The sequence below is a fragment of the Anopheles coluzzii genome, chromosome X (assembly GCF_943734685.1).
Source record: "Anopheles coluzzii chromosome X, AcolN3, whole genome shotgun sequence".
In the NCBI taxonomy this organism is placed as follows: Eukaryota; Metazoa; Arthropoda; class Insecta; order Diptera; family Culicidae; genus Anopheles; species Anopheles coluzzii.
In genome coordinates this window covers 13,382,408-13,410,255 of record NC_064669.1, presented here as the reverse complement: position 1 = coordinate 13,410,255, position 27,848 = coordinate 13,382,408, and the positions used below count along the sequence as shown (strand labels likewise).

Genomic DNA, 27,848 nt, shown 5'->3' with positions numbered 1-27,848 from the left:
CTACCCCCCATCTTTTTGCACTTTTGCTTTTGTATGTTGCATATGTGCTTTATCTCTTTCACACAAGTAGGCACACATAGGCCCCACCGTGACGTCATATTCACCCCATCAAGCATGACCTGTCTATATGTGCCGACTGTTAATTCTGCATTGTTCTATTCTACCGCATTTGAATTCTGTGAATAGAGGAAATTTTGTTAAGGTATTTTTTTATCAATACATCAATACAGCATACTTACGAAAACTCCACTCCGTACCGGCTTTGTGACTGTCCAGAAGCTTATACGCTCAGGTAAGTTGATGAGATGCTTTCAATCATGTTAGAATCTAATATTAATCAAACGCCAACGTAACAATTATCTTTTTAGGAAAATGGAAAACATTTATCATGATCATCGATATGCAACATTCGCATCACAGCCGATTCTCGAAATGATGGAAATTAGCACCTCCAATCCATCGGATTTATCTGCTCCACCGTCTGTTCCATCGGTCGTCCCCGCTGTTATTCTTGATTCGACATACTTGGCAGTCTCATCGTCACCACCACCCATCTGTGATGTTTCCGGTAAGTTTCTTTTCGATGGATCTATGCCCGGTTCGTCAGCCATACCGGGACAGAAATCCTCTTCCGGACCGTCATTGTTGACCATCCCATCGTCACCGCCACCCATCACTGATGTTCTCGGTACATTTCTTTTCAAAGGATCTATGCCCACTTCGTCAGCCATGCCGGGACAGCGATCCTCTTCCGGACCGTCATCCTCGCCCAGTCTGACGTCTTTAGCTGGTTCATCTTCATCATCCGGCGCGCATAATAATTCACTTGATAAAAAAGTAGACATTCTTATTAAACTATCGAAGCAGACTGCGGCTGAGGTCAAAATTATGTTTAATGCAATGAATCCGAGAGCTGGGACAACCTCACGCAATACAGCCATCACTGCCATTGAAACAAAAGAAGAGTTAGAAGCCTTTAATGCTAACTTAGAGGTTAATACGTATATGGCTGAGATGCTATGCTCGCTTTTGTATGCAATTGATCATATAAAATATGTTAAAGAAAGACTTGACAAAATAATAGATCTATTGTTTACTAGGGAATTTCTTTCAAAATGTAGTTGGTCAGGGATTGGTCGTCCCAATCAAAAAGTCGCATTTGCTGCGTTTGAAAATGTATTCGTATTAATCAAATTTGCAGGAGGAAACAAATTTCTTCAATTGAATGACGACTACGTGAAGAAGATTTTAGTGAGTAAAATGGATCATGGGAAGGGAAGAAATGAAACAAAAACGTTGCGGGAAATAGTTTCACTTTAGAAGCTTAGAATATTATAAGTAAATTTGTAAAGATTCACAGAAATATAAAAAATGTAAACAATTATTAATCAATGAAATCAAGTAATACATTTATTTATGAACCAAATTTAGTAACATATAAAAAGTTCCTCCATCCCTATTAGTTTATAATTGTGAAGCAATACATCTGCATTCTTCAATTATAATCCAGCTAGCACCACGAGGAGGTTGGGATAGGAGTTAAAGATACGCATGAAGTATCTTAGCATTTGCTAGCCAGCTGAAAAAGAAAAATAATACAAACAAAATTTTAAATATTGAAAAAAGCTCCTCTTTGCCTATTTCTATTGCACTATCTAACTAGCTCGCTACTCTTGAAACGTGTGCGTTAAAGGACTAAAATGAAAAGATACTCCTCCATCTAACGATATCGCTACAAACTTACATTTAACATCCCTAACATTTATCCTAACTATTTCAGATGATAAATCATCTACGCTAGCTATGTAATTAAATATTACTTCTGAACTACATGGATACGTGAAAGCTGCCCTTTTCCTTAAAATCTGGTGTCCCTCAATAACGAACGTTCCTGATAATTCGGTTGCCCTGATGTATCGAACTATTTCATTATTTCTTGTTAAAAACCATGCGTTTCTATTTCCCTGTCTTAAAACAAAATCTGACCTCACGTGTAAAATTGCCTCTTCCTGTCTTAATTTTATATATGGATAAGTTAATTTTGTTTTCTGTGTACTTGTTTCAATTCTACTAAGTTCGCCTATCCTACCTACGACTTGGCTCAAGCAATTATTCCCTGTCCTGACAAATCTTTTAATTTGCTGATATTTGTTTTCGGCTGGGAACGTTGAAATTGTTGGAAGGGGTCCGATATTTTCTACATCTTCTTGTACATGCAATAGAGTATGAACATTATAAGTCATAAACTTACGGTCGTAAATTGAACTAAATTCTGAAACAAATTGATCTAATAATGACCCTGCGTACTTCCAATAGTCTTGATAAATTTTAGAGGAAAACATTGTAATACCTACAACCAACAGTTTAAAATGGTGATATGCCCTGTCACTTATTCTGCCTTTTAGAAGAGGAACGCTGATGTGATGTAGGAACGTTCGGTATTCGGACGCCTTCCAAAATTTTAAACATTTAAGGGACCTTACTGCTCTCTGAAATTCTGCTGGTAATTTAATTTGAACTAGAAGCCCTGAAATTTCATCCTGCTCATCTAAATTCCATTTCTCGTTTATAAAACATCCTGTCGTAAAACCTATCACTGATTTCCTCAACACTCCATAATATACTAAATGTAAATCGTCCGAAGTAGGTAGTCTTAATACTATGTTTAAGTGTTTAATATCTAACAACGGCGATGGGCGTATCTGATGTCCTATGGAGTAATCTCCATTTCTAAATTCTTCGTTCGTTCGTGCTTCTGCTGTTCCCTCGAAGATCATCCTTCCCATGTAGCTTCTACCCAAAATTTTGCATTTATGGCATCCTTGTATGCCATTGTGGTTTTTGACACCTAAAATCGATGGAATACAATGTTAATGTGTTAGATATCTTTCCTTTTCATGAAATCGTACAATCGTGAATACTTACATTTGATGAACGCTCTAGCAGGGGCGTCTGCAAGTATCGCTCTTAGTGAGATGGAAATACGTTTTCCATTTATAACTACTCCGTTGTCCTGGACATCATTTATTTCTGTTACCAGACGGCGCAGATAATCCTCTGCATTATCCGGTTTAGAAGTTCCACAAAATATTCCAATAGTCATTATTGGAACATCGGGAATACCATGCAGCTGCATCAAAATGGGCCAGAACTGGGTAGATCCGCTATTATGCAGAGGAATACCATCCATAGAAATATTCAATTCAAATGAATCTACAGGAGGCGGAGTAGTGCTGAAATAAACAAAACCATTAATGGCTAGTAAAATAAGGTAACAGTTGAATTGATGTTACTACCGAAACTGTTCTTGCAGAGATTTATCTATTCCTTTGTACCACATTTGTCCACCAGCCAAATTTTCAATTTCTTTTCCCACGCCTACAGGAGTCTTCAGAAATGTCCTGGAATCTTTAGGAACATAAAAATCAGTTGTTTTTAGTATTGCTTCTAAGAAATCATTAATAGCGGCATGCGTGATTTGATGTTTCAGAGCCCACAATCGCATCGTTTCAACAAATACTTGATTCTTGTGGGCTCTATCAAATTCACTATACTCATCCTGATCTTCAATGTCGCTTTCGTCCGACATTTGGTGGCAGTTGTGACCGTCCTCTTCTTCTTCCAACCATTCAACAAATTGTTCCTCATCATGGGAGTCATTCAACAAATCAGGTTGAGATATGCAAAGGCGGTAGATACGGACGTCCTCATCATCTTCCAACCATTCAATTGATGGATCTTCATCAAAGCATACGCTTGATATATCCGGTTGACCTGTGTAAAGTAAACGCAATAAAATAAATATAATAAAATTTGATATATTAATTAGGTCAAGATTTAAAAAAATATCCGAAAATTCACCCTTATATTAAGAAATTCTACTTGAATGGCTCTAATCAGACCTTCTAATTATCTGGCGAATTTTAAATTTCAGTCATGTAACAACTAAGTAGGAGAAAAGCAGGGAGGATGCTCATTTTGGTTACTTGTTTGTGCCTCTTTTATGTCAGCGGTGGGGGAAGGGTCTGAGAGGCTAAATTAATTCAAGAGGATATCATCACGCATAGGGTGCCTCTTTGATGACGGCAGCAGCTTACACTAAAATAAATTAACATACTTTCTCCGAGGTCTCCTTATTCTATTTGGCGAAACGTCCTACGCGGACATACCGGGCTTTTCAGGTTCTCGAGACTTATTCACTACCAAGCAATCGGATTGTGAGTCCGTGGGATGGGGGGTCAAATGACGCTTAAAATCACGACGGGCATGTTGTTAAGTTATGCAGGCTGACGATCGTCCCCGTGACCCCTAAATTCCCCTTGGAAAGCATTGAGCATCGTTCTAAAAAAGTAGTTTTCTCTATTGGTTGGTGGATTGCACCGTCCCACACACTACACATTTGTGCAATTAACTATCGTATGATAGCTTGCACAATTCACTACTTTCACTGCACTATATTAAAAACTATAGCACCAAATGTACTCACCATGAACTTCCTGGCTTGAAGTCGATATAGAAGCTGTTGCTAAATTGTTTTCTGCTTCCCATTCCTGTTCCAAACGCGTCCATATTGCTTTGCCGGTTGTATATTTTTTCCGAATGGTATGTACTTGTTGGGCCTTATCCATGATGATAATAACCTAAAAATAAACAAATAAAACAAAATTGTGCCGCAAAATCACGAATTGTGCTTGCAACGCAAAGAAAATTGGTTTGTATTTCTTTATTGGTCAAATAAAGAAGGGTTTTCAATGCGTTTTTGGCAGTAATGCGTGCTGATGCGTTAAGAGTGATTATAAAAATCGGTTTGTTTTGGCGCTTTTCTATTTTGTTTACTTTTTCTCACGTCACATACGAATTTGGCAACCATTTTTCCACCCCGCATCCAGGCGCTTCATACGTCTCGGCCTGTTGTCTGCCAAAATGACATTCGAAGCAGGCTCATGTGCTATCTCTTTCCCTCATTTCCTTCAGAAGTCGCTCAGCTCTGCGGCTCGGGATAATTCCTACATTGTTCTAGAGTTTTTGTAATTGTTGCGCCGCAAACGTTCTCGCTTGGTGTAGAAGTGTGCTTAATCGCAACGCTGACAGCCTGCGCCAGGGCGAAACGTCAAAAATTGCACGGTGTGCAACTGTCAGCCGGGGCTGCGGGTCTGTTTTGCTGGCCGCTCGTCGGGGATACCGCTCGTGTAGGTCTGCAACGTGTAAATACGCTTTCCCCCGTTTTGTGGCAGGGGTGTGCACGAGGTGGTTTGGTCAGGCAAGCGGGGAAGCGGGTTGGTAGAAAGGCGGAAGGGACAGTTCGGCGAGTGCAGTACAGCCATCAGCGTCGGCAGCAGCGGTAGTACGTCCGCACACAACGCGCTTTCCTTCCACACGCACACGCACACTCTCACTCACACACAGTCCGGTGCCGGGTCGTGTTGCGCGGTCTCTGTGCCCTTGCCCCAGGGTCGCACTTCTTTCCCATTTCCCATCGGTGCCACATTTCGGTAGTTTTGGTTTCCCCCGTGTGGCTACGCGCGTGGTCGACAAGGTAGAAAGTGTGCAGCAGCGATGACGGCAAAGGATACGCTCGAGGCTGCCATCACCGCCCAGGGAGACGTGGTGCGGAAGCTGAAGTCGGCCGCCACGAAGGATAAGGCGAAGGTAAATTGCGACCAGCCGGACACCCCAGGGGTCCACAGGCGACTAAGAAGGCATGAAGCACGTGGGGGTGGGGTGGGAGGGGAGCCACAATTTGGTACATTTTAACCCCAAATTTTAATACTTTTCTGGGGGCCAATTTTCATGTGTACAGTTTCTTTTTCCTCTTCCAACAATTAATTTTTTTTCTGCTGAGAGTGCAAAAATCGAACAGTACCGCAACGCGATCGAGTTTCACCGCGGAAATCCGCAGCAAATTATGCGGTCTGCAATCAAGCCACTACTACCATCCCCGCTCGCCGAATAAACCACCCACCACAAGCAAATCACAAATGGGGAAAGCAGTTCCAATTGTTGGAAAGAAGGCCAGCAAAAACTCAATTCCATTCCATCTTACCATTCACGCTAGGTGCGAGCGCGAGAGAAAGAGAGTACAATTGCGTCAGCAGCAGCACGAACGCGAGTGACGAAACGAAAGTGAAAGGAAAATCAGCAGAAAAGTGTGGCTCGAAAGTGCACTCCCGCCCGCGTTACAAAGCAAAGGGTTCTTGGGAGTGGGGCGGGAAGGGCATTGCACAATGCTGGCGAGACAATTGCTGCTCGGAGCCGGCTGCTCGCTGCGCCGGTTTTCCTCCGCCAGTCGGGGTGCGGTGGTGGCCAGCACGATGCAGGCAATACGGGCGGGCGAGGAGGACGTCCGGCAACGGCTCGCTCAGGTCAGGCGATAGAGAAATGGGGGGAAACCCCCTCGAATCAATTGAAGGGATTGAAGGGATTTTTATTGCTTCGCTTCTCGCCTATGAATTGGAAACTAATGACTATTTCGTCTGTTTTTTCGCATCATACGCAGATCAACGAGGAGGTCCAGAAGCTGCTGGCGCTGAAGGAACAGCTCAAGCAGCTCACCGTCGACGACGATGGCAGCGGCGAGACAGCAGCAGCAACACCAGCGCCGGGCAAACCAGCGGCGGCCAGTGAACCCGGCAACCGCAACCTGTCGCTGAAAACGCCGAAGGGCACGCGCGACTACGGTCCGGAAGCGATGGCGCTGCGGCAGCGCGTGCTCGACCAGGTGGTGCGCGTGTTCCGCCGGCACGGCGCGGAAACGATCGACACGCCCGTGTTCGAGCTGAAGGAGGTGCTGACCGGGAAGTACGGCGAGGACTCGAAGCTGATCTACGACCTGAAGGACCAGGGCGGCGAGATACTGGCGCTCCGGTACGACCTGACCGTGCCGTTCGCGCGCTACGTCGGCATGGGCAACGTGTTCAACATCAAGCGGTACCACATCGCGAAGGTGTACCGGCGGGACAATCCGCAGATAACGCGCGGCCGGTACCGGGAGTTCTACCAGTGCGACTTCGACATTGCCGGCACGTACGACCCGATGCTGCCGGACGCGGAGTGCGTGAAGGTGGTGTGCGAAATCCTCGCCGAGGTGGGGGTGGGCGACTTTGTGGTGAAGCTGAACCACCGCAAGCTGCTCGACGGCATCTTCGAGGCGTGCGGCGTGCCGGCGGACAAGTTCCGCACCGCCTGCTCCTCGGTCGACAAGCTGGACAAGACGCCCTGGGAGGAGGTGCGGCGCGAGATGGTGGAGGAGAAGGGGCTGTCGGAGGAGGCGGTCGGGCGGATCGGGCAGTTCGTGACGCTGCACGGCGGCACCGAACTGATCGAGCGGCTGGCGGCGGACGAGACGCTGCGCGGCATCAAGGTGGCGATGGAGGGGTTGGAGGACATGCGGCTGCTGCTGCAGTACTGCGAGATATTCCAGGTGGCGGACCGGGTGTCGTTCGATCTGAGCCTGGCCCGCGGGCTGGACTACTACACCGGCGTGATATACGAGGCGGTCCTGCTCGGGGGCGGTGGCGCAGGAGGCGGCAGCAGCGCGGACGAGGAGATTACGGTCGGGTCGGTGGCGGGCGGCGGCCGGTACGATAATCTGGTCGGCATGTTCAACCCAAAGCGCAAGCAGGTGCCGTGCGTCGGCGTGTCGATCGGGGTGGAGCGGCTGTTTTCCATCCTGGAGGCGCGGGCCGGCGGCAAAACGCGCACCAACGAGACGGAGGTGTACGTCGCGTCCGCCCACAAGGGTCTGCACCTGAAGCGGCTCGAAATACTCAACAAGCTGTGGTCGGCCGGCCTCAAGGTAGGTCCATTCTGTGGAGCGGAGTTTGTAACACAGTAATTTAGCTTCTGGTTATTTGTCACTAACGTGACTCTAGTGTATTTGAAACAGGACTAACTATAATGAACATTTTCCAAAGACTATTATGATGTGCTCTTTGGAGTGCACTTACAACTCCGATCAAAATCTGGGTATTGTTAGTCCGATTACGACTCCGGCAAAATAGGAACCACTAGATCCACCCGAAGTCAGAGTCATCCCGAGTCGTCCGGAGTCGTTTGGAGTCTTTGGAGTCTTTGGAGTCGTTTGCAGTCAGAGTCTTCCGAAATCCGAACGATTCCGACTCCGGACGACTCGGGATGACTCCGACTCCCAACGACTCCGGACGACTCCGAGCAACTACGAACGACTCCGGACGACTCCAAAGACTCCGAACGAATTTGGACTACTCCGGATGACTCGAAGGACTTCCAACGACTCCGGACGACTTTCAACGACTCCGGATGACTTCGGATGACTCCGACTCCCAATAACTCTGGACGACTCCGGACGATTCTGGATGACTTCGGGTAATTCCGGACGACTCCGGATAAGGCAGAGCGGACCTACCTGTCGGAGTCGGCAAAAATCTGGAGTCGACTCCGATCCTACTCCGATAATTTCGGTATCAACTTTACCCATTACTGGTTCATACATCAGCTACTTCATCATCTTCATTGCACACATGTTGCTTTCTCAACACGCCTCCTCAACTTGTATCATGAAGTTCTAGCATTTCAGTATTTTTTTTTTTTTTGCTTTGCCAGTTATTTCGTTAGTATGGCAGTAACATATCTTCTTGCTGGTAACACCACATCCAAAGTTCCGTTTCAAATCATATGATGTTATCACACTTTTAATTGTCGATACCCATTTTTCACGTGCTTCACAGACGAGAACTTCTTTAAAATTCCTGGGTTCTTCATTTCGTTCAGCAGATCCCACCACATAAGTTTCTTCCCTGAATCGGGAACAGGTGCGATACCTTTCATAGTTCGCTTGGACCTACGTAGACTTCGCTCATTTCAATAACGCCTAACGTTCATTTGATAGTTCGCCAGCTGAAATCCGCCAGCTTCCGACACCGGTTGACTTGGTGGAATCTTCGTTTGCTAATGCTGACTACTAATCTTCAAAATAGACGTATTGTTCGTCGTAAGAGAAGTTGCCTGGGAGAATCGAAACACCATGGAACCACCATCCTGCTTACTTCTCTTGCCTTCAGCCCACTTTTCTACACTCTTACCTTATGTGCCCATTCTTCTTGGATCAATGGCACTGTTTTTCCTTGTTGGTTGTTAGTTTCTTGGCGTTCCTAAATGTCGTGTTGTATTTTATTCCTCCCAATAGTAATGCTTTATCTTCGTCTGCACCATCAGTTCGACGTCTTCCTACATCCAACAGTTTGCCTTTAACATAATCCGCCGATAGATCCTCATCAGCCCTGCTTTCTAAAGCCATGATCAAAACATCATAGGATTTTTGGCAAACTTGATAACATTAGCGCGACAAAGGACGGATCTTTCATTTCTTCTCCCAGCGCAATCAATGGGAGTCGAAGGTGGCATAGTTCCTCAGCACATCTCATATGTATTTCGCTAAACTCGTTTGCACGACTTGGATGAGTTGGCTGTCGTCCAACCACAGACCGATCAATGCCCTAGTTCGTTCATCATTCGCAGTCCATGCAGCGTCAAGGACTTGCTGGTTTAGAATTTTTCCCGGCAGTCCTTTGCCTGCAAATGCTTCATTTTCCTTGAGAGTTTCTTCAAGATTAAATTTGTCGAGAATTTCTTTTTATATCACACAACTTTGTTCGTCAGTACTTCTGGGCCCATTGCCTGTTGAGGGGAGTTATACCACAGCATTTTTATAGGGAAAATAATCAGACACTAAATTACCCACTTGACTCTACTGTATGCGAAACAGGACTAACTACAATGAACGTTTACCAAAAACTACTATGATGTGCCTACATCATCTACTTCATCTACTACATCATTTCCTCCTCTCTCAACACAGGCGGAACACTCGTACAAGCTCAACCCGAAGCTGCTGGCCCAGCTGCAGCACTGCGAGGAGTACCAGATCCCGTACGCGGTCATACTCGGCGATGGCGAGCTGTCGCGCGGTGTCGTCAAGCTGCGCGAGATTGCTACCCGCAAGGAGGAAGAGGTCGCCCTGGACACGTTCATCGAGGAGCTGCGCCGTCGGCTATTATCCGCCGCCTAACGTGCGAAGGCAACGATTGTCCGCGCTTTTTTGTTTCGGTCTACCAACCCATCCCAACCAATCATCCATCAATTGTGTTTTGCAATTAGGCCAGGTCAAAAGAGAGAAGAACTTAACAGCACACGCAAACTTTAAGAGGTGCGCATAACGTATCATTTGTTTCTTAAAAACCACAAACGCGCGCGCTTGTTGTGCAAAAGACAACGTTTTTATGTTTGATACTTTCCATCTCTCATTCGAATCATTATTATGTTTGTTTGTGGTTTACGCGCTACGCATTTGTGCTTTTCATGTGCACGTGCCCCGGGCAAGGTGCACTAATTGAACATGAAAAATAAATTAGTTACACCTAGATATGATGGTTGTGTGTTGCGCGTTCGTTGAGCTGCTGATTGGTGAGTTTTGCCGTCGAGTTGAGAAACAAAAAAAACACGCACATACACAATCAGGCTTGTTCTATTCTCATACTCAATTCGAGTCGAGAAATTTGGCATTCAACTCGAGGCAGGGAATTTAATTCTTATAAAGGGCACACGATGAAGTTACTTTTCGAAAATTTTAGTTTTAAATCTTTCTTTTCATACCCCTTATCTTTACGACCTGGCATATCCGGGTATCCCATACGTTTAGTATGGGTTGTGAAACTTTTTGATTTTAAAGCTTTAATATCTTTTGGTGGTATTAATTTTCTAAATTTCAGATTTTGTTTTAAGATGAAGGTTTATTTTTAATTTTTTTTATATATAACACCGTTTTGTTCAAAGGCAGCTTTCAATACTGCACCATATTAAATGCATTAATAGTTATGTCATTCATGGATTCATGGCACTTTCAATGTATTTTAGATAAAATAGTAATAAAAACTTCTAAGAGCTGTCAACCTTAAAAATAAAAAAAAAAAAATAGGGAAGGAGACTTACAATTCCTCTTTCTTCGCTAAAATAAATAAGACTAATGTCCGTACCTTTGTACCAAGTTATAAATTTTAATTTTCAATACAACAATAGTTATTACATTTTCAGTATGAAAAAGTATAACTTCCCTTACAAAATGTATTAAATACCTGGGTATACCAGCCGTAGAGTTCAGGGCGTAAATTTGGTAATTGAGACAACGGTTAATGCATTCGAATTGCCGGGAAAGTAAATGCATATTTTGGAATGTTTCTATTGAAATACGTTTAATATATCGAAACAATCATTTATACAAGCACAAACAAATTTATGAAGCACAAACCAAGTAACCGCGAAAAAGCTTATTACAATTCCCACAATCAGGATTAAATTTTCAACGAGTATGGTTAGAATAATTTAAAACATATTTTTGTTCGAAAAGCTTTGAATTTAGTCTACTAAAAATATGTTACCGTTTCATACATGTGGGCCGCGGCAAATGTATTTTCAAACACAAGTGGTCCGTAATCCTAAAAAGGTTGGAAAGCACTGTTATAGGGTAAATGTAAAGTTATTTATGATAATACGATATGATCTGATATTTTTCAATATATTTTTCTTTAATCTCTGATATTTTACAAAAGGTTTAAAAGTTAAAGTGAGCCACTCTGGTACGTAATTGTCGAGCAATCGATTATTTTAACTCAAATTCAATGCCTTTTGGTATGATTGTGTTTGATGAAACTTATTGAAAGTAGCACTGAGTAACGATTATAGTCAACCAATGGTGTGTTTGATTTGACGTCGATTTCTCAATCAGCTAAGTATGCAAATGTTGAGCAAATGTTTCGTAAATGATCAACATGCAATTATTTTCTTTGCATTTTCAAACATATCCTCAAAAGATTTTCCGTATGAACTATTTTTACTCATTCCATGACTATAACCACTATATGAACATGCCTATTTTCCGTGGACATAGAGGACTTACAGTAAGCGAGCATGATGGCGAAAATCATATCTTAATCATTTGCATAACTTATTCTACCCATTTTTGAAGGTTACAAAACATGTTCTTCATTTGATCAGCGTTTGGCGTAACTCATCGAGATCATGCGGCCGCCGTCTAGTATAGGCGAGAACAGTCGACTAAGATGCAGCAGCAAAATCTCGTGTAACGTTAGCACCATGGTGTCATGATACAAGGGCCCGGTGAGGAAAAGTGAGCAAGAAAAATGATTCAAATTGATAGAAAACTAGATGGGGAAATATATTCTGGCAGTTTTTAAGTTCTTTGAGTCCCAGTGCTGAAAAATTGTACTTAAAAGGTACCACATGTTTCAAGGTCAGTCGAGCGAGAGCAATGTCATTTGCCCAAAACACCAAACCAGCTGAAACCGAAGGGATGAAAACGATTTAGTAGACTCCCAATAAGATATCCGTTGGCAATTTTTCAATTGAATTTGGCCACGTGGCCCAGAAATGCAATACGCCCGTTTTAAGGTTCAAATGAGTTATCGTGTTGGTCAAGTAGTCACTAATAGTTAAAAATGCAAGAAGAATCAAGAACAAGACATTTTTTGATTGCAATAACCTTTGTTTTCTTGCGCATGTTACGCCGCATACTTTTTGCGGGCCAATCAAACGACTTTTTTTGTTTTTTTTTTTTAATTTAGTTGTTATTGCACTATTTTAATGCTTATTTTCTTTATCAAACCTCATCATTACTTTTACCACCCCATGCCTATTGCGGCCATAGTTCGCCTTTTCCTGTAAAATATTCAGCTCGACGCATACTTTTTGGGACAGACTGTACATAGAATATAAGTCTCTTTATGCAATTTGATCGCTTCCGGAACGATGTTGACACGTTTCACAAAATAATGGAATGTTCGACCGAACGGCATCATATTACTTTTAAATAATTTTTGTAGAAGGTTTGAAAATCAAATCAATAACTTAATTACTTCTAATTCATCGTATCGAACGAATTTTAGTGCCCTACAACCACTAGGCTCGTTTGCTGAATTCAATTCCTACGAGAATTCCCGCGATGTCAAGAACGCATCGAACTCCGTATCGATTGAAACACGAAGACGAATTCATGGGTAAGGCTATACATTTTCTGCTCCTTATATAGATTAACATACACATTTCCATGCGTGTTCCGTCACACGCGAATCCTTTCTTTTTTATTGAAACTCAGGTTGAGACACATTAACGTTTGCTATTCTGCTGCGAGAAAGTTGCAAGCTGTGCACTATTTATTTAGCAAAAATGCACACAACTATTAGATTTTAAATATGTATTTAGTTGCGTATAATGTTTAATCCAGAAATTGTACATTCAGTCGTGATAAAAGCACTTCCATTGTGGATACTTAAACAAATAATTTTACAATTCTATATCGTTCAACCCGGTCAATGAAAACGATTCGATAGATAGTTTCGATGAAGCTTCTGCGATGTATCGCCAAAGCATCTTTTTATTGTTTTATTTCGTGTCAGAACGCCAACTATGGCCAGCGTCCTGGCAATCGAATCGAATTCGACCTACAGGCGAAATATTACACAGCTAAAATCAATACTTTACCGTCGCGACACAGGTTGGAAATGGTTTGAAATCTTACGTGTGTTCCAATACTCACAAAGTCGCTCGACGCTTGCTAAACCTAAAAAAAATGGGACTGCCCCCGCTGGGCAAAGTTGTTCAGTAGCGGCCGTAACCGCCGTTCAGCAACGGTGCGGCTGCGGCCACCGGACTCGGCCGGTAGATGAGTCGGCGCCGCTGCCCGAACGAACCACCGCCGGCAGCGGCCGGGTCCTGGTGCAGGCGATGGTGGTGATGGTGGTAGCTGCTCTCGTCCCGGCTCAGCACGGCCGATCCGTCCCTGATTTCGCGCGCCGGATAGGGCGAGGCCAGTGCCGCCGGGTACGGGGCGTAGTCGCGGGGATCCTCGTAGATCGTAATGGGGGCGGGTGCTAGGGGAGCGGTGGCGAAGGCGGGCCGCGGATCGTAGTACGAGCGGCGCCGGTACAGATCGTCGTAGTGGTAGTTGGCGGCCGGCTGATAATGATCGTACCCACCGTACGACTGCGTGCCGTAGTGCTGGTCGCTGTGGTCGTTGTGAGCATAGCCGTCCCGATGTCCGTATGCGTTGCCTGGAGGATTGGTTTGTTTTTTAAGGGAAAGAGAACATTTTGTTATTATTCTTAATAGGTGTTGGAATTACTGGTGGGAGCTCGGAATCGGACCTATCCGATTCCGATTCTTTGTTCGGAATTAATTCCGGAGTCTATTCTGATGTTGGAATCGTTCCGATTCCGGAGCCGATTCCGATTTCGTTACAGAGTTGGCTCCGAAATCAATTCCAGAATCGGAATCGGCTCCAGAATCGATATCGACCTGGGAATCGCAACTTGCTCCAAAAAAATCAGAATTGACTCCAGAATTGAAATTGGAAATTCCGCAACGAGAATCAGTAGCAGTTGATCAATTGATATATAAAGTTTCAGAAGCGAAGTCAGTCTGGGAATCTCCATGAGAATCGATCGTTTACCAGTATATTTGGATTCTTCGATGCAATCAATACGTAGTAGCATTGGACCTAAACATCTATTCTTTATGGAGATGCCGGAACCGACTCCGATTTCGAAGCCGATTCTAATTTCGAAGCCAATTCCGATTCCGGAGCCAAATTCAATTCCGGAACCGGTTCATATTCTGGATCCGATTCCGGTTCCGATTCCGGAGCCGATTCTGGTTTCGATTTCGGTTCCAATTCCGAAGCCGATTCTGGTTCCGATTCCAGCTCCAATTCCGGAGCCGATTCTGGTTCCGATTCTGGTTCCGATTCCGGTGCAAATTCTGGAGCCTATTTCGGTTCAGATTCTGGAGGATTCTGGATTCCCACTTTTAGGAATCGATTCCAGAAAACTTTATTCTTCCTTGTCATCCCGACTAGTGATGGGAAAAATGGACACAACAAGGACATTAGGTAGCATTAACCTAGCGACTACAGGGTAATCAACTCCAACAACCAACGAAAAGAATTCCGAAATATTCTAGAATCAATCATTAAAACTCATGCTATCTCTTTTGCGAAATCAAAGTCCTTCCCATGTCCCACAGACTGGCCTGTTCAAGCAAACCACTTACCACGGTCGAGCGCCCCGACCCGCCGGTACTGGTGGCCACCGAGCAGCTCGCTGCCCGACGCCCGATCATCGTAATGGTCGCGCAGGTAGTCGTTGCGCCGGTCCTGGCTGTACAGCTTGTCCGCGTAGTCGTTGCGCAGGTTGTGCCGGTTGTCGTACACCTGCTTGCCACCGTGGTCGTCCGAGTCCTCGTAGTACGAACTCTTGCTGCCGCTCTCGTCCTTGTGGTACGAGTTGCTGAAGCCGGACTTGATGTGCTTCCGGTTGTGCGACTTGTCCGCCTCGAAGTTCTCGCCCGCCAGATGCTTCACCTTGTCGACCGTGCTGCCCTTGCTAGCGTCCACCACCCGGTGCCCGTCCAGTTGATTGTCGAGTTGATGGTAGCGGACCGCGTCCGAGGCCGACCCGATGCTGCCCGCCTCGTCGAACGCGTGCTCCTTCCGGTGGTCGCGCGCATCGCTGCCACCCTCGCCGCGCGCATCCTGCGAGCTGCCGGCGACGAGCTTCTTCACGCCGGCCGAACTAGAGCCGCCCGACACGGTGGCGATGGGCCGACCGTGCACCTGGTACGGGAAATCGTCCGCGTACGGGTAGGCGTACGCGATTGCCAGCCTGCACACCAAACCCAGGACCAGCAGGGCCACCGAGCACGGACACTTGCACCGATTGTTTAGCAACATTCTTTTTTTTTCGTTTTTGGTTCACAAACAACTGCACACCACACCACGCGGGAAGACACTCGTGCGCACACTGACCGTGGCGAGCGTCGGCCGGTAGGCTTAAATAGAACCACCGGCCACTGGGCGTCCCGCTGCTGGTTCACCAGGGCCAGGGCCAGGGTAGTGGCAATCTTCGCAACGCCATCCATTGACTATTCGTTCCACCACCCCACTCTTTCGTTCGGCGACAAAAAGCGTCTTCCCCCTTTGTGCTAACGCCCGCCGGCTCGGCTCCAAAAATCGCAAAGTTCAACTTTCGTGTCCCGTTCTGTGTTCGAGATTCTACTCCAGACATGTCAAACATACGGCCCGCGAAGGCTTTTAATTCGGCCCACGATGAAGTTCGGCAGTTATTTCGGCATGAAGCAGGAATAGTTTTTTTTATTGCTTAGCCGTATTGCTTAGCAGGAATAGTTTTTAGATCATAAAAAAAGGAATTATGTTGTGCTAATTTTGTTTCGCTTTGGATGAAGGTTTCAACATTGAGTCTTATTAGTTCAACTAATTTACTCATAGTGGCTTATTTGGTATGGCAACCGCAGAGCGTTCCCATAGAAAAAAGTTTCTTTTCGTTAACAGAATGACCTCATACAGTTATCTAATATTTACCGATGTAGTGAGTTATCGTTATTAGTCATTGGCGCTGCCATAAGGTTGCATTTGAAATTCGTGTTACAGGGTTTCCCACGATTTATTGGTCAGTTCCCATGATTTTTTGGTGCGTTCCCACGATTTTTTGGTTGTATCCCATAGATTTTTGGTTCGATCCTATAATTTATTGGTATTTTCCGATTGGATATCAATACAATTAGACCAAAAAATTCTGGGAAACGACCAAAAAATCGTGGGAACGCACCAAAAAAATATGGGAATCCACCAAAAATTGATGGGAACCAACCAATATATCGTGGGAAACCCTGTATGAGATACTGGCCTGTTTTTTTCTCGCTCTCGCTCAACCGAAGCGTTTGAAAAACTGCTCAGGAAGGCTTAAAGGTTTATCACATATGTGGTTTATCCATAAATTTTTTGATTTAGGACGACTACCACTGAAGATGTACAGAGGTTTCCAGGGGTTCTCTTAGTTGTCGGACACTTCCTTGACTCTTTCTTATTAGAAGTGAACTCCATATGTTGGAAATTAGACTCCAAGGAACCCTTTTTGGACAGGCCCCTTGGAAATTCCTATTGCTTTCGTACAACAAGGGTGCTATAGAGTCTAATTCCCATTACATTAAGTTCATTTCACCTAAGAAAGATTCAATAAAGTGTCCCACAGCTATGATAACTCCTGGAAAACCCTGTAAGTAAATATTATGAACTGGTTGGCGTAGTAAAGTGTTATTTTCCTGTTCGTTATTTAAACATAATCAAAGATTTATGAGATATTATTTGCCATGAATTGATTCGTTGAAGCCTATCAAAATATGTAGATATGATTCTAGGTCCAAGGATATGTCTTTAATGATTTTCACCGATGGAAAGCAACGGCTAAGGAAAAATTAACAATTGAACAACAACTAAAATTTATTATTATTTAAAAATGCTTCCAAAACAGTGGCAAAATTATGCATATGCCCTTTACGCCTTTCCTTGATTAGAATCTTTAAAAAAAGTAAAAGAAACCTCCACAACCTACCAATTCTATCTGCCTATTTTTGTTTTACTTTTTCGTAAGAAAAAGTTAGATTTTAATACGGATTTAAAACTGGAATATGAAATCAGCGCAACCTCCCCGTTTCCGGTGAACTGCGGCCCGTGGGAATATTTTTAACTGCATACCGGCCAGTGACCCAAAGCGAGTTTGACATCACTGTTCTGCTCCAAAACGGCAAGAAAAAAAGAGGGGGATGCTAGGAGGTAACATTCATGAATCTCTGGCCCGCGTTGAATTGTCACCACCGTGTACCGCCGCAAAGCCGCATTTTTCAAGACCACGGCACGCATGAGCGCACTTCGGCTCTTCTTTTGCGGCCGCGCGCCGGAAGAACATGATCGAGCAGTATTTATTTTCGCTTCCTCATTCCACCCATTCATCCCAAATACGACGTGTGTGTGTGTGTGAGTGGAAGAAAGACACCGGCTGCTGTTTGCGAGAAACGGAAAAATCCGATCCCCAAACACACACCTTTGGTGGACACGCAAAACACGAATGCGCAGCGAATGGTCAATGCGTGGCCGTTGCCGCGCTTTACGCGTTGCGACACGCTCAATTCAGTGCAAGACGTTGATCGTGGCCCTGCTCAGCTATACTTACGCCCCAAAAGCTGATTACTTCCGGCAGACGCGGAACAGCGACAGCTTCCCCGGGGCGCGTTCCGTGTTGACGACCTAAAAAAATACAAGAGATGGAAAAAAATACAAAAAAAATTGCATTCGATACGAGTTTTTGCAGAAACTGTCGAAGATCTCTTACCAATCTGGGCAGCACACAGTAGACAGTGTCGCAGCGGCAGTGTCACCGACCGGTCACTGGTCAGCAGTTCAGCGGGAAACATTTAAATACGCGCGACTTCGGCAGACTGCGTCGACGTTCCTCTGCCGTCCTACTTGAAGATGTTCTTCTAGCTGCCTCGGGACTGAAGCCGTCTACGGCGTGTGGTCCGGACAGCATACCAGGTATTGTTGTAGCTAACTAAGTGCATCAGATCCCTGGCTCCACCTCTTACTTATTTGTACAACAAGTCACTTCGTTCGGGGTATTTTCCTGCTGTATGCTTTGCGCAGACAGCAAGCTTTTTGAAATTGTACCTGCCATCGTACCTTGATCGTCAGGATAGGAGATAGCATCTTGCAAGATTATTCCAATGTTGCAGGTGTCCCTCAAGGAAGCGTACTGGGTCCGTTACTGTTTAACATCTTTGTCAACTACGTAGTTTTGGCAATACCGAAATCTTCAACGTTATTATATGCTGACGATTTAAAAATGTACTCTGCGATTAGAAATAGTAGTGACTGTTTAAATAGTGCAGTACTCTGTCTCCCTGTTCCAATCTTGTTGTTTTGCGAATACAGTAGGTGACCGCTAACTGAGAGGTAAACAAGCTCCAATTAACGAACAATGTTCGCTAACTGGAGTGACGTTTCTATGGATTGATTGTTTTGATCGGTGTTGACTGGAATAAACATACCAAACTTTTTTTTCAGTTATATTGATATAAAGTATAATTCGTGTAATAACATAAACTAATAGCAAACGTAGGCAAGAGACCCTAAATTTGTTTGAAAAATGCACATTTGTGACAAATTTCTCTTCATGAGATTCCGGATGTTTCATGTTTTGACGTTTAAGTGTTCGTTAACTGAGAATCACTCCAGTTAGCGAACCTCCAGTTAAAAAGCACTCCAGTTAAAACACATCCAGTTAGCGGTCACCTACTGTATGTTATCTGCCAACGACAGTACTGTTATATCCTTCTCTCGCAGTAAGCACTCTTTAAAACACAATTACAAACTTATTGTCGTCACACTTCCTCGTTCTGAGTGGATTAAGGTATTCTATTGGACTGTAATGTAAGCCTAGATCAACATTTTGACGCTATTATTACCAGAGCAAACAGCACCATAGGCTTTATACTTAGATCTAGCCGTAGGCTTCATGATCCTTTGTGTCTAAAAGCGTTGTATTGTTGTTTAGTCCGTCCGATCATTGAGTAAGCGTCTGTTGCTTGGACCCCGATTCACATTACTACAATCGATAGGATAGAAACAATTATTGAAACAAATGTACTAGAGTTGCCATTTGTAGGCTGCCTTGGAGACATCGATCTGAGCTTCCATCGTACAGCTCGCGCTGTTGACTGTTAGGGCTTGATACTTTGGTGAATCGTGGGTTATTCGTGTTTAAATTGTTGACTGGACTCATTCATGCTCCTTACTAGTTGTCCTCGTAAAATTTTTACGGAACAGAGTTTAAGACCCTCACAAATTTTAGCCATTGACCACCGCTCTCGTCTGTGTTAACGATCCGTTGCTTAGTATAACTCAACTGTTCAATGATTGCTATATTGATGTCGAACTGTCCTTTAGTTTACCCAAGTGTTCAAACATTTGGCGTGATTTTGGATGCTCTGCCGGATGGTCTAGGCTTAAGCATTGTATGAGGGCTGCGGAAGCCAGATGCAATTAATGGAGTAAATAAATAAATAAGCGACAAAAGCGTACGAAAACGAGTTGCTTCTTGGACGAACCAGAATTCAGAGCTTTTATTTTAAACATAAACTCCCGGGGAAATAGGGGCAAAATGCGTAAGTAGTGCAATTTCTTGGTTTGTTTTTTTGTTGTTGTTGCCGTTACAAGGAGAGAGAGAGAGAGAGAAATTTGGTTTTTTAGATTGTGTATTTTGTTGTTGTTGGGAATATTTGTGGTACAAACCAACGAGAAGGGGAAAAAAAAACAAAAAGAAAGAACCGTAATGTTTGGTGCCCATCCGTTTCGCGCTAACATCGTTTAATCGCTTCGTTTTTCCATGGGTCCAGATGGTCTTAGATAAACCTCTAATCGGCCCCGTTTTGCCCATCGTTGTGTTTTTTCTTCTCCCGCGCTCTCTCCCTTTCTTCGCAAAAGCTGTGTTTTTCTTAGCTGCTGAGAAAAGGAGGGAGAGGAGGGGATGATTTTCCCAATCGCAAGACGTCTGTCGTCTCAGTCATTAAACAGAGGGGGCGCTGCGCTAGTTTTTGTTTTTTGTTTCCATTTGAATCTGTTTTCCTGCCTGCCCGGATGGGGTTACAAATAAATGAATTAAAAATGTAAGTGATGATACACAAAGGGTTGCAAAAATTTGAAACATCGTCAACACACACACACGCGCCCGCCGCATACATGGGCACAAAAACACGCACACATACGCCCACACACATATCAGGGTACGCCCTTCTTGGTGAATAATTACAAAATCCAAAATATATTTTTCCGTGCATCACGTGGAATTTAAAAAAAACCGTTGAACGATGGCCCCACCCCGACTCCTGTCATTCTCTTCTCTCGCGTAAACGGGGGCTGTTCGTTTGTGTGCGTGTGTGTGTCCATGCTGCCGGGCTGCCCGTCGGTCTCAAGCCGCCCGCCCGCCCTACTCCTCCTCGTCGAGCGTTTGCGTCACCAGAAACATGGCCGCATCGTACTCGTCCCGCTCGCACGCAATGTACGCCTGGATGACGAGGTGCTCCGGGTAGCCGAGCGCCTTCAGCCGCTCGATCGCGTCCATGTCCGACGGCGTCAGGCTGTTGACCATCGCCGCCGCAATGCTCTCCAGCTCGCGCGACATCGGCTGGCCGGCCGGCTGGCCGCCCGCATTGCTGCCCTCGTTGATCAGCGCCAGAAACTCGTCCTGATACTCGGCTATGATGTTCAGCAGGTCCGGGTTGCTCGCCTGCATCCGGCGCATCAGGTACGGCAGCATCGACGGATCGTCCCGCAGGATGCGGCGCATGTCCTCGAACACGGGATTGTCGCGCAGGAAGGCGAGCGGGTTGGCGTCGCCCGACTGGGCCGCCGCCGCACCACCGATACCGGCACCCTGTCCCTGCTGCTGCTGCTGCTGCTGCTGCAGCTGGGCGGCGGCTGTCAGCGCGAACGACATGTCGCTGCCGCCGCCCATCTCCGACAGCAGGTACTCGACGGCCCGGTCCGGAATGTTGGCGCAAATTTCCAGCGCAAGCCGGGCGCTCTGTTCCGGGTAGCCCATCTCTGGCGAGAACAAAAGGTGAACAAAGAGAAAAGATGACATCAGCACGCACACACAAAGACGGATGACGGATGGAAGGTCAGAAAACCCGGTCTAGGCCAATGCGAGATATTTCCCTCCGAGGAGACAAAGGAACCCCCTCTCCCCCTCCCCACATCTCCTGCCCTGTGTTTTGTTTTACCTGTTAGCCTCTGAATGTTGATACGCATCTCCTCCGGCACGGCATCGGTTGATGGGTTGGTCGGGTTGCTGCTGTCCGCCGCCGGGCTGGCGGCGGCCGCTGTCTTTTGATCGCTGGCGGTTGATGGGGCACCGGCTGCTGCTGCTGGTGCTGGTGATGGGGTGGCGGTGCTGCTGGCTGTGGCGGTGACGGCGGAGCCTGTGGACGGTTTGGACGCGCTGGTGGCCGGTTCGCCCGTGCCCTCGCCCCTGCCAGCGGCTGTGTCTTTGTCGGCCGGCTTGCCATCGCCCGACTCCTTCTGCTCCGGCGCCGGTTCGTCCGCCGGGGGCTTTTTGCTCATCACCACGATGAACTTCTTGTCGTCCAGCTTGTACTGGCTGAGCAGATGGTCGTCCTCCATGATCTTGCCGAGATAGATCAGCCGCTGCCGGTCGACCGGGTATGCCAGCCCGCTCTCCGCGTGCAGCTTCTCCTTCAGTGTCCGCACTGTGTCCTGCTCCACGTCCACCTCGACGAAGAACGTCTGCTGCTTCAGTGTTTTCAGTGTGATCTTCATGTTGGGCGCGTGGCTGTTCCCGGACTTTTCTTGTTTGCTAACGCGCTGCTGTTTTGGCCGTGGCCTTTACACGCCTTCCCAGAAGCCCCCTGGTGTTTCACCACAGAACCACACACACACGCGGGCGCACGCACGCAATCAGACACAACGGCACGATGCGTGCACACACACACACACACACACACAAAGAACGGGCTCGACGGGCTGTTGCCACGAATGTAAAGGAAAGTTCTGCTTGTCGCCGTCGCCGTCCAGCTGGCTCCCGTTCTGGCTCGTTCTAGCAAGGGTTTTCGGAAGTAAAATGCCCTCTGCCGCCTGCGCTCGCTCGTCTTTTACCTCACACACGCACGTACCCACGTACGGGTTTGCTCCTTTTTTTTTTTGCTTCGCTTTCGGGATGACTCTGCACGAACACCGTGTGCACTGTGCACTGCGAAAACGCGTTCTCGCACTATTTGCCCTTTACTGCGAGGAGGAAGAAGAAGCACAAGAGGTAGAAAATGATTTTCAGAAATTCCCTCTGACAGTTCGCCCGTCCATGTACAGGCGTGCCCCGAGTTACGACCCCCTCGAGTTACGACGATTCGCAGATACGACGAATTTGATTTTGACGGTTAAAAGTTGTCATTGACAAGAAATTGATGTATTTTTTTGAATTTCTGGGCTGATAACCGTTATACAGGCGGTCCCCGAGAAACACGGTTAATGGGGACCAAAAACGGCCGCAAAATACCGCGTATCTCGAATTTCCGCGTAAGTCGAATCTCGTGATTTTCAGCTAAAATTTCACTAATTTTCGTGTAATTTTGCAAGTAGGGGGCGGTTTTAGTCACTTTATGAGTTATTTGATATGATTCTGACTGAATATAACATTTTTAAACTTTTTTGAAATAGTTTTTAACATTCGATCGAAATGGAAATTATTTGGCAATATACAATTTATGTGTCAAATCAGTACAATTTGCTCAAAGAACTGTCAAATTTAGAAAACCGCGTATCTCCGAATCCGCGTATAAGAGGTACCGTGTATCTCGGGGACCGCCTGTACACACATTTCCAAAGATTCCAAAACAACCCGATCTTGAATATCTATATTGTGTACGGCTTTTGGAGTATAATTATTACATTATCGAACATTATTGTAAATAATATACACGATATCATAAATTCAAACTCTTCAACTTCGGTTATAAACTTTACATTCATAGATATTCGACATACGACTTTTTCGACTTACGCCTTGCTTTGGGCCATTTTTTCGGTCCCAAATACAGTTGTTTCTCGGGGGACACCTGTATTGTGTGCTTTTTTTTTGTTGGTTCAATCTTTCCTTCCTTTTCCTGTTTCTTTCCTTTTTTTCTGCGTCACTCGCTGTCAACTGTCAATCTGCAGTATTCGGGCGCGACGCCACTCGAACAGCCGTTCGAGCAGTGCGTTCAAATTCGAACCTACAAAAAGCCGTTACGGACAGTAGAGGGCAGTTGGCGCGACAGGAAATGCGTGTTTTTTTAATGCTTTAAACCGGAAAATAGACGAAAGCTGTTTGTTAATGAGTTTGTATGACATGCATTTTATAGAGGCCCTATTTTTCATTGATTTTATGTCTCATAATTATAAAGGAAAGATACGGAAATATTTCAATGTTAACGGAAAGGAACTGTACCCGTTTGTTTTCTAAAAGAAAGCGAACGAATAATTTTGTTTGGAAATGTAGAAGATAATGATTGGAACGGTTGAAACAATCAGAACGGACATTACAGGGTTTATTGGTTGGTTCCCATAATTGTTTGGGCCTGTCTTACGATTTATTCATGCATAATGCATTGGTATCGTTCGATTAGATATCATTACAATTAGACCAACCAATTCTGGTAAGCAATTAATAAATCGTGGGAACATACCAAATAATATGGGGAGCAACCAAAAAATGAGGGGAACCAACCAATAAATCGTGGCAAACCCTGTATGGTTAGCTCGGAATCGGAACCATCGGAATTAGATTCGACATTTCAAACCTACAAGATTCGGTCGGAACGTTTGGAACGAATCGTACGATTTGAACGGTCGGAACTAGAGCTGGGCAAATATCATGAAAAATTGGAACGGACTCCGTACGGTTCCAACACATTTCGGACCCAGTTCTAAACGGTAGGTTAAATCTGACCAGCCGGAATCGCCTGGAATTGTCCGGAATCGTTGGAAGCGTCGGAATTGCCTGGAAACGTAATCGGCTAATATTGGTGCATGTGAGAAGACACATTTGATATATCTTTCACTTTATGCATCATTGCGTTGCGCCTCTGGCAAGTATACCCTCTTAGTACACCGGCAATATAAGTGTGCCGGCAAAGGCCAGCATGGCTGCGTGGATCGTTAAGCAAAAATAAGATTTGATTTGATCTAAAGGCTAAAGGCGATTTGATCTAGAGTTACGCACTGCCATTATTAAGAACATAGTTGTAGTTCTGAAGCCGTACGACTTTAACAACATGCCCGTTCGATTACTGAATGGACAAAGCAAACATATCTGCAAAGGCTACACCAATAAGTCACAGTTAGGTAAATCACAATTAGATAAATCGAACATATGTCGGAGTCGTTCGGAGTCGCCCAGAGTCATTCAGAGACGCCCGGAGTCGTCCGGAGTCGCCCGTAGTCGTCCGGAGTCATTCGGAGTCGGAGTCGTCCGGAGTCGTTAGGAGTTGGTCGGAGTCGGTCGGAATCGGATCGGAGTCGTGGGTGCGCTCCAGAGAGCACATCACTAGTAGGTACTACTACTTCTTGACTTCAATGGTTCTTTTTGTTTAACTGTAGTGTGCCTTAGTTCGTATAATTTTAGAATATGATGCTTTTCTTTTTCTTGTCCATAAAACGAAAACAACGGAAAAAATGTTTAAAAAAAATGATAAGTTTTGCATTTCAGAATCTTGAGAACTGAAGTTTACTGCCGAACGCCCTACCGAACACCTCGAAACACTTGAACACCGTCAAAAGGACAAACACCCTTTTGTTACCGGTATACAAAGAGGTTCCACCAATGCTTCAAACATTTTGTGGAGGGCATATTTGACAGAATTGTGACTACGATTCCGGACGATTCCAGTCAACTTCATACGATTCCGAATGGTTCTGAACGATTCCATGTCTCTGGAGATGGAATCGGAATCAACCTAGCCAGAACAGAAACGGAACCGTGGGTGCGATCCGGAGAACCCATCTATAGTCGGAACGAACGAAACGAGTTGAGATATTAGAATCGTCTCTAGAATCTCTTTTGAAACGGGTGGAACTTAGTAGTAAATATGAGGTTTTCGATGGTTTTTCGATATTATTGGCACATGCCGCTCGTTGGATTCCGGTTCGGCGAGTGTATTAGCGAGTATTTGAGGTGAATGATTCGCCCTGAATTGGAAAAGGTCCAGCGTGTAAGCAATGAAGTGGATATACTTGAACCCCGTCACTGCATAAAGTGGACATTAGCAAATACCCGGTAACTGGCATTGTCAGAACGATCGAAAAAGGAAAGAAGGAATCGAATGCTCGGATCAATCGGAACGATCGGAATTGTTTGATGTATCAGGTTGGTGTGATCAATTGAAATTGCCGGAACGCTCGCGCAGTTCACTTGAAACATTCTATTATGTAACCCTCAACTAAGGCAAATAAAAGTACAAGTAATTAAGCTTACCCTCCCACCAGGTACTCATTGGTTCATATCAGACGAACGTACTAAATCATACCTCGCCTCATGCGTCTCATTAGCAATCACACAACTCAAACTAAGTATAAAGGTTCAATGAGAACCTGATTTTCTCAGCGTTCTTTTCGATTCGATATAGAACGTCAGTCGTACTTCTTCCCTTTCTTTCTAGTATGGATTCACATACGGATACTACCTATGTGATTGACCTTCTAGGCCTGGGTTGACTACAGCCATATATTTATTGTCACTCCGATTAGCTACACATTTCATTCAATCTATTGATTGACGCTAATGTTCGAGATTTGATTTACAGAAACGATAGCCAACACTCTTTGGAATGTATGATCAGCGCTTTCAAAAATATTCAAAGTGAAAGTGGCCCAGCAGGTTTTGCAGAGGACTCAAGGAAAAATTACGCAGAGGTCAATTTACTTCAAATATTCGTGAACACTAGGGGAATGTTGCGAATATATTTACTTTCGGTCAGTTGAGGTATACATTTCATTGAATCGATTGATTGATGCTGGCATTGAAAAAATGATTACCTGAAATAAAAGTCTGTTGTATGTTGAATGTATGACCAACGCTTTCCAAATCCAAACAAAAAATAAGCGCAACAGGTTTCACACACGACGCAAGTCAATAAAAGGTCAATAAAAGGGCGGCGACTGCAAATATTATGATGCGCTATTGCACGGGTCGCCAAACTACGGCCCGCGGGCCGCATGCGGCCCTCGAGAGCCTATTATGCGGCCTGTGGCAACTTAGTAAAGATCTAAATAAATAGCTAATTTTTGTGACTATTTTTGAAGAAAATGAAATTGTTGCTTTTCAGAGACGTAGACAATGCTTCATTAATAGAAAGCTATATAAGTTTTGTATATTATGGTCGTGTTTTCTTATAAAGACGAAATTTAAACGTTCACAATAACTACAGGCAACGAAAAAATGGCCCTTAACTCAATGATATGTGAAGTAATGCGGCCCGCGAACTGAAAAGTTTGGAGACCCCTGCGCTATTGCAACCTATTTTAATGAAAAATGGTATAAGAAGACAATACGACGACTGTATGAACCATATCACTATTTTACGTACCTCTATTTTGCATAGTTAGAAAAATATGGAATGTTTTTCGTAAATTTGTTATATTTAATGGTGAGAATTGTTGTGTTTGGGAAGATAAAGCTAGGTAAATCATTAATCTACGAGAATGAGATGGAAATTTTAAAACAGAAGCGAATATTTAACAAAATTTGATTCTAGTTTTTACAAGTAACAAGATTAAAAAAGTCACAAGAACACACTGTTGTTTTTACGGGTACAGGCGGTCCCCGAGATACACGGTACCTCTTATACGCGGATTCGGAGATACGCGGTTTTCTAAATTTGACAATTCTTTGAACAAATTGTACTGATTTCACACATCAATTGTAAATTGCCAAATAATTTCCGTTTTGATCGAATGTTAAAAACTATTTCAAAAGGTTTAAAACTGTTATATTCAGTCAGAATCATATCAGATAATTCATAAAGTGATTAAATCGCCCCCTACTTGCAACATTACACGAAAATTAGTGATATTTTAGCTGAAAATCGCGAGATTCGACTTACGCGGAAATTCGAGATACGCGGTATTTTGCGGTCGTTTTCGGTCCCCATTAACCGTGTATCTCGGAGACCTCCTGTACAACGGTTGTCAAGGAGCTTTTTCTTAAGAAATCAGTTATCAATTTGCCGGACATGGCATTACTTGTTCGTAAAGCTTATTGATAGTTACTACATGTTACATGTTTGTGTCGATAATTGTTTAGTCTTTAAGGCTTTTGTACTATCTGAAAATATCTTCAGTAATTTTTGAATCATGAGAGAAGTAAGGAAGAAGCGCCACATAGACAGATATTCAACTGTCG

At 44.6% G+C, this 27,848-nt stretch overlaps 4 protein-coding genes across 6 annotated transcripts; 1 reads left to right on the top strand and 3 right to left on the bottom strand.

The window, feature by feature from the left end:
• Positions 1–1,577: 1,577 nt before the first annotated feature.
• LOC120959337 (uncharacterized) lies at positions 1,578–5,045 on the bottom strand. Its single transcript, XM_049608087.1, has 4 exons — positions 4,487–5,045; positions 3,297–3,774; positions 2,926–3,233; positions 1,578–2,848 (listed from the first exon to the last, which is right to left on the bottom strand). The coding sequence occupies exons 1-4, from the start codon at positions 4,626–4,628 to the stop codon at positions 1,668–1,670; spliced, it is 2,109 nt and encodes a 702-aa protein (XP_049464044.1). The 5' UTR covers positions 4,629–5,045; the 3' UTR covers positions 1,578–1,667.
• A 77-nt stretch (positions 5,046–5,122) lies between these two features.
• Positions 5,123–10,399, top strand: LOC120950700 (histidine--tRNA ligase, cytoplasmic). Of its 3 annotated transcripts, none has more exons than XM_040368957.2 (4): positions 5,123–5,189; positions 6,056–6,362; positions 6,497–7,795; positions 9,836–10,399. In XM_040368957.2, exons 2-4 carry the CDS (start codon positions 6,225–6,227, stop codon positions 10,043–10,045), a joined length of 1,647 nt encoding a protein of 548 aa, XP_040224891.1. In that variant the 5' UTR covers positions 5,123–5,189; positions 6,056–6,224; the 3' UTR covers positions 10,046–10,399. The 3 variants fall into 3 exon arrangements, with proteins under 3 accessions (XP_040224891.1, XP_040224899.1, XP_040224907.1); XM_040368965.2 differs by having other exon boundaries at positions 5,124–5,193; XM_040368973.2 differs by lacking the exon at positions 6,056–6,362 and having other exon boundaries at positions 5,155–5,649.
• Positions 10,400–12,641: 2,242 nt separating this feature from the next.
• LOC120957086 (uncharacterized) lies at positions 12,642–19,861 on the bottom strand. The gene is made up of 3 exons (XM_049608089.1): positions 18,231–19,861; positions 15,097–18,145; positions 12,642–14,099 (listed from the first exon to the last, which is right to left on the bottom strand). The coding sequence occupies exons 2-3, from the start codon at positions 15,773–15,775 to the stop codon at positions 13,648–13,650; spliced, it is 1,131 nt and encodes a 376-aa protein (XP_049464046.1). The 5' UTR covers positions 15,776–18,145; positions 18,231–19,861; the 3' UTR covers positions 12,642–13,647.
• Positions 19,862–19,987: 126 nt separating this feature from the next.
• Positions 19,988–22,817, bottom strand: LOC120951224 (UV excision repair protein RAD23 homolog B-like). Its single transcript, XM_040369810.2, has 2 exons — positions 21,679–22,817; positions 19,988–21,499 (listed from the first exon to the last, which is right to left on the bottom strand). The coding sequence occupies exons 1-2, from the start codon at positions 22,232–22,234 to the stop codon at positions 20,883–20,885; spliced, it is 1,173 nt and encodes a 390-aa protein (XP_040225744.2). The 5' UTR covers positions 22,235–22,817; the 3' UTR covers positions 19,988–20,882.
• Between the last annotated feature and the right edge of the window lie 5,031 nt (positions 22,818–27,848).

Bases quoted from the DNA above. Each gene is read 5' to 3' on its own strand.
- LOC120959337 (XM_049608087.1), bottom strand. From the start codon at position 4,628: ATGGATAAGGCCCAACAAGTACATACCATTCGGAAAAAATATACAACC. The intron at 3,234-3,296 runs GTAGTAACATCA...TGTTTATTTCAG, and splicing joins TCTCTGCAAGAACAGTTTCG to CACTACTCCGCCTCCTGTAG. The intron at 2,849-2,925 runs GTAAGTATTCAC...CATCGATTTTAG, and splicing joins TGCTAGAGCGTTCATCAAAT to GTGTCAAAAACCACAATGGC.
- LOC120951224 (XM_040369810.2), bottom strand. From the start codon at position 22,234: ATGAAGATCACACTGAAAACACTGAAGCAGCAGACGTTCTTCGTCGAG. The intron at 21,500-21,678 runs GTAAAACAAAAC...TGTTCTCGCCAG, and splicing joins CAACATTCAGAGGCTAACAG to AGATGGGCTACCCGGAACAG.
- LOC120957086 (XM_049608089.1), bottom strand. From the start codon at position 15,775: ATGTTGCTAAACAATCGGTGCAAGTGTCCGTGCTCGGTGGCCCTGCTG. The intron at 14,100-15,096 runs GTAAGTGGTTTG...CCAATCCTCCAG, and splicing joins GGTCGGGGCGCTCGACCGTG to GCAACGCATACGGACATCGG.
- LOC120950700 (XM_040368957.2), top strand. From the start codon at position 6,225: ATGCTGGCGAGACAATTGCTGCTCGGAGCCGGCTGCTCGCTGCGCCGG. The intron at 6,363-6,496 runs GTCAGGCGATAG...CATCATACGCAG, and splicing joins TCCGGCAACGGCTCGCTCAG to ATCAACGAGGAGGTCCAGAA. The intron at 7,796-9,835 runs GTAGGTCCATTC...CTCTCAACACAG, and splicing joins TGTGGTCGGCCGGCCTCAAG to GCGGAACACTCGTACAAGCT.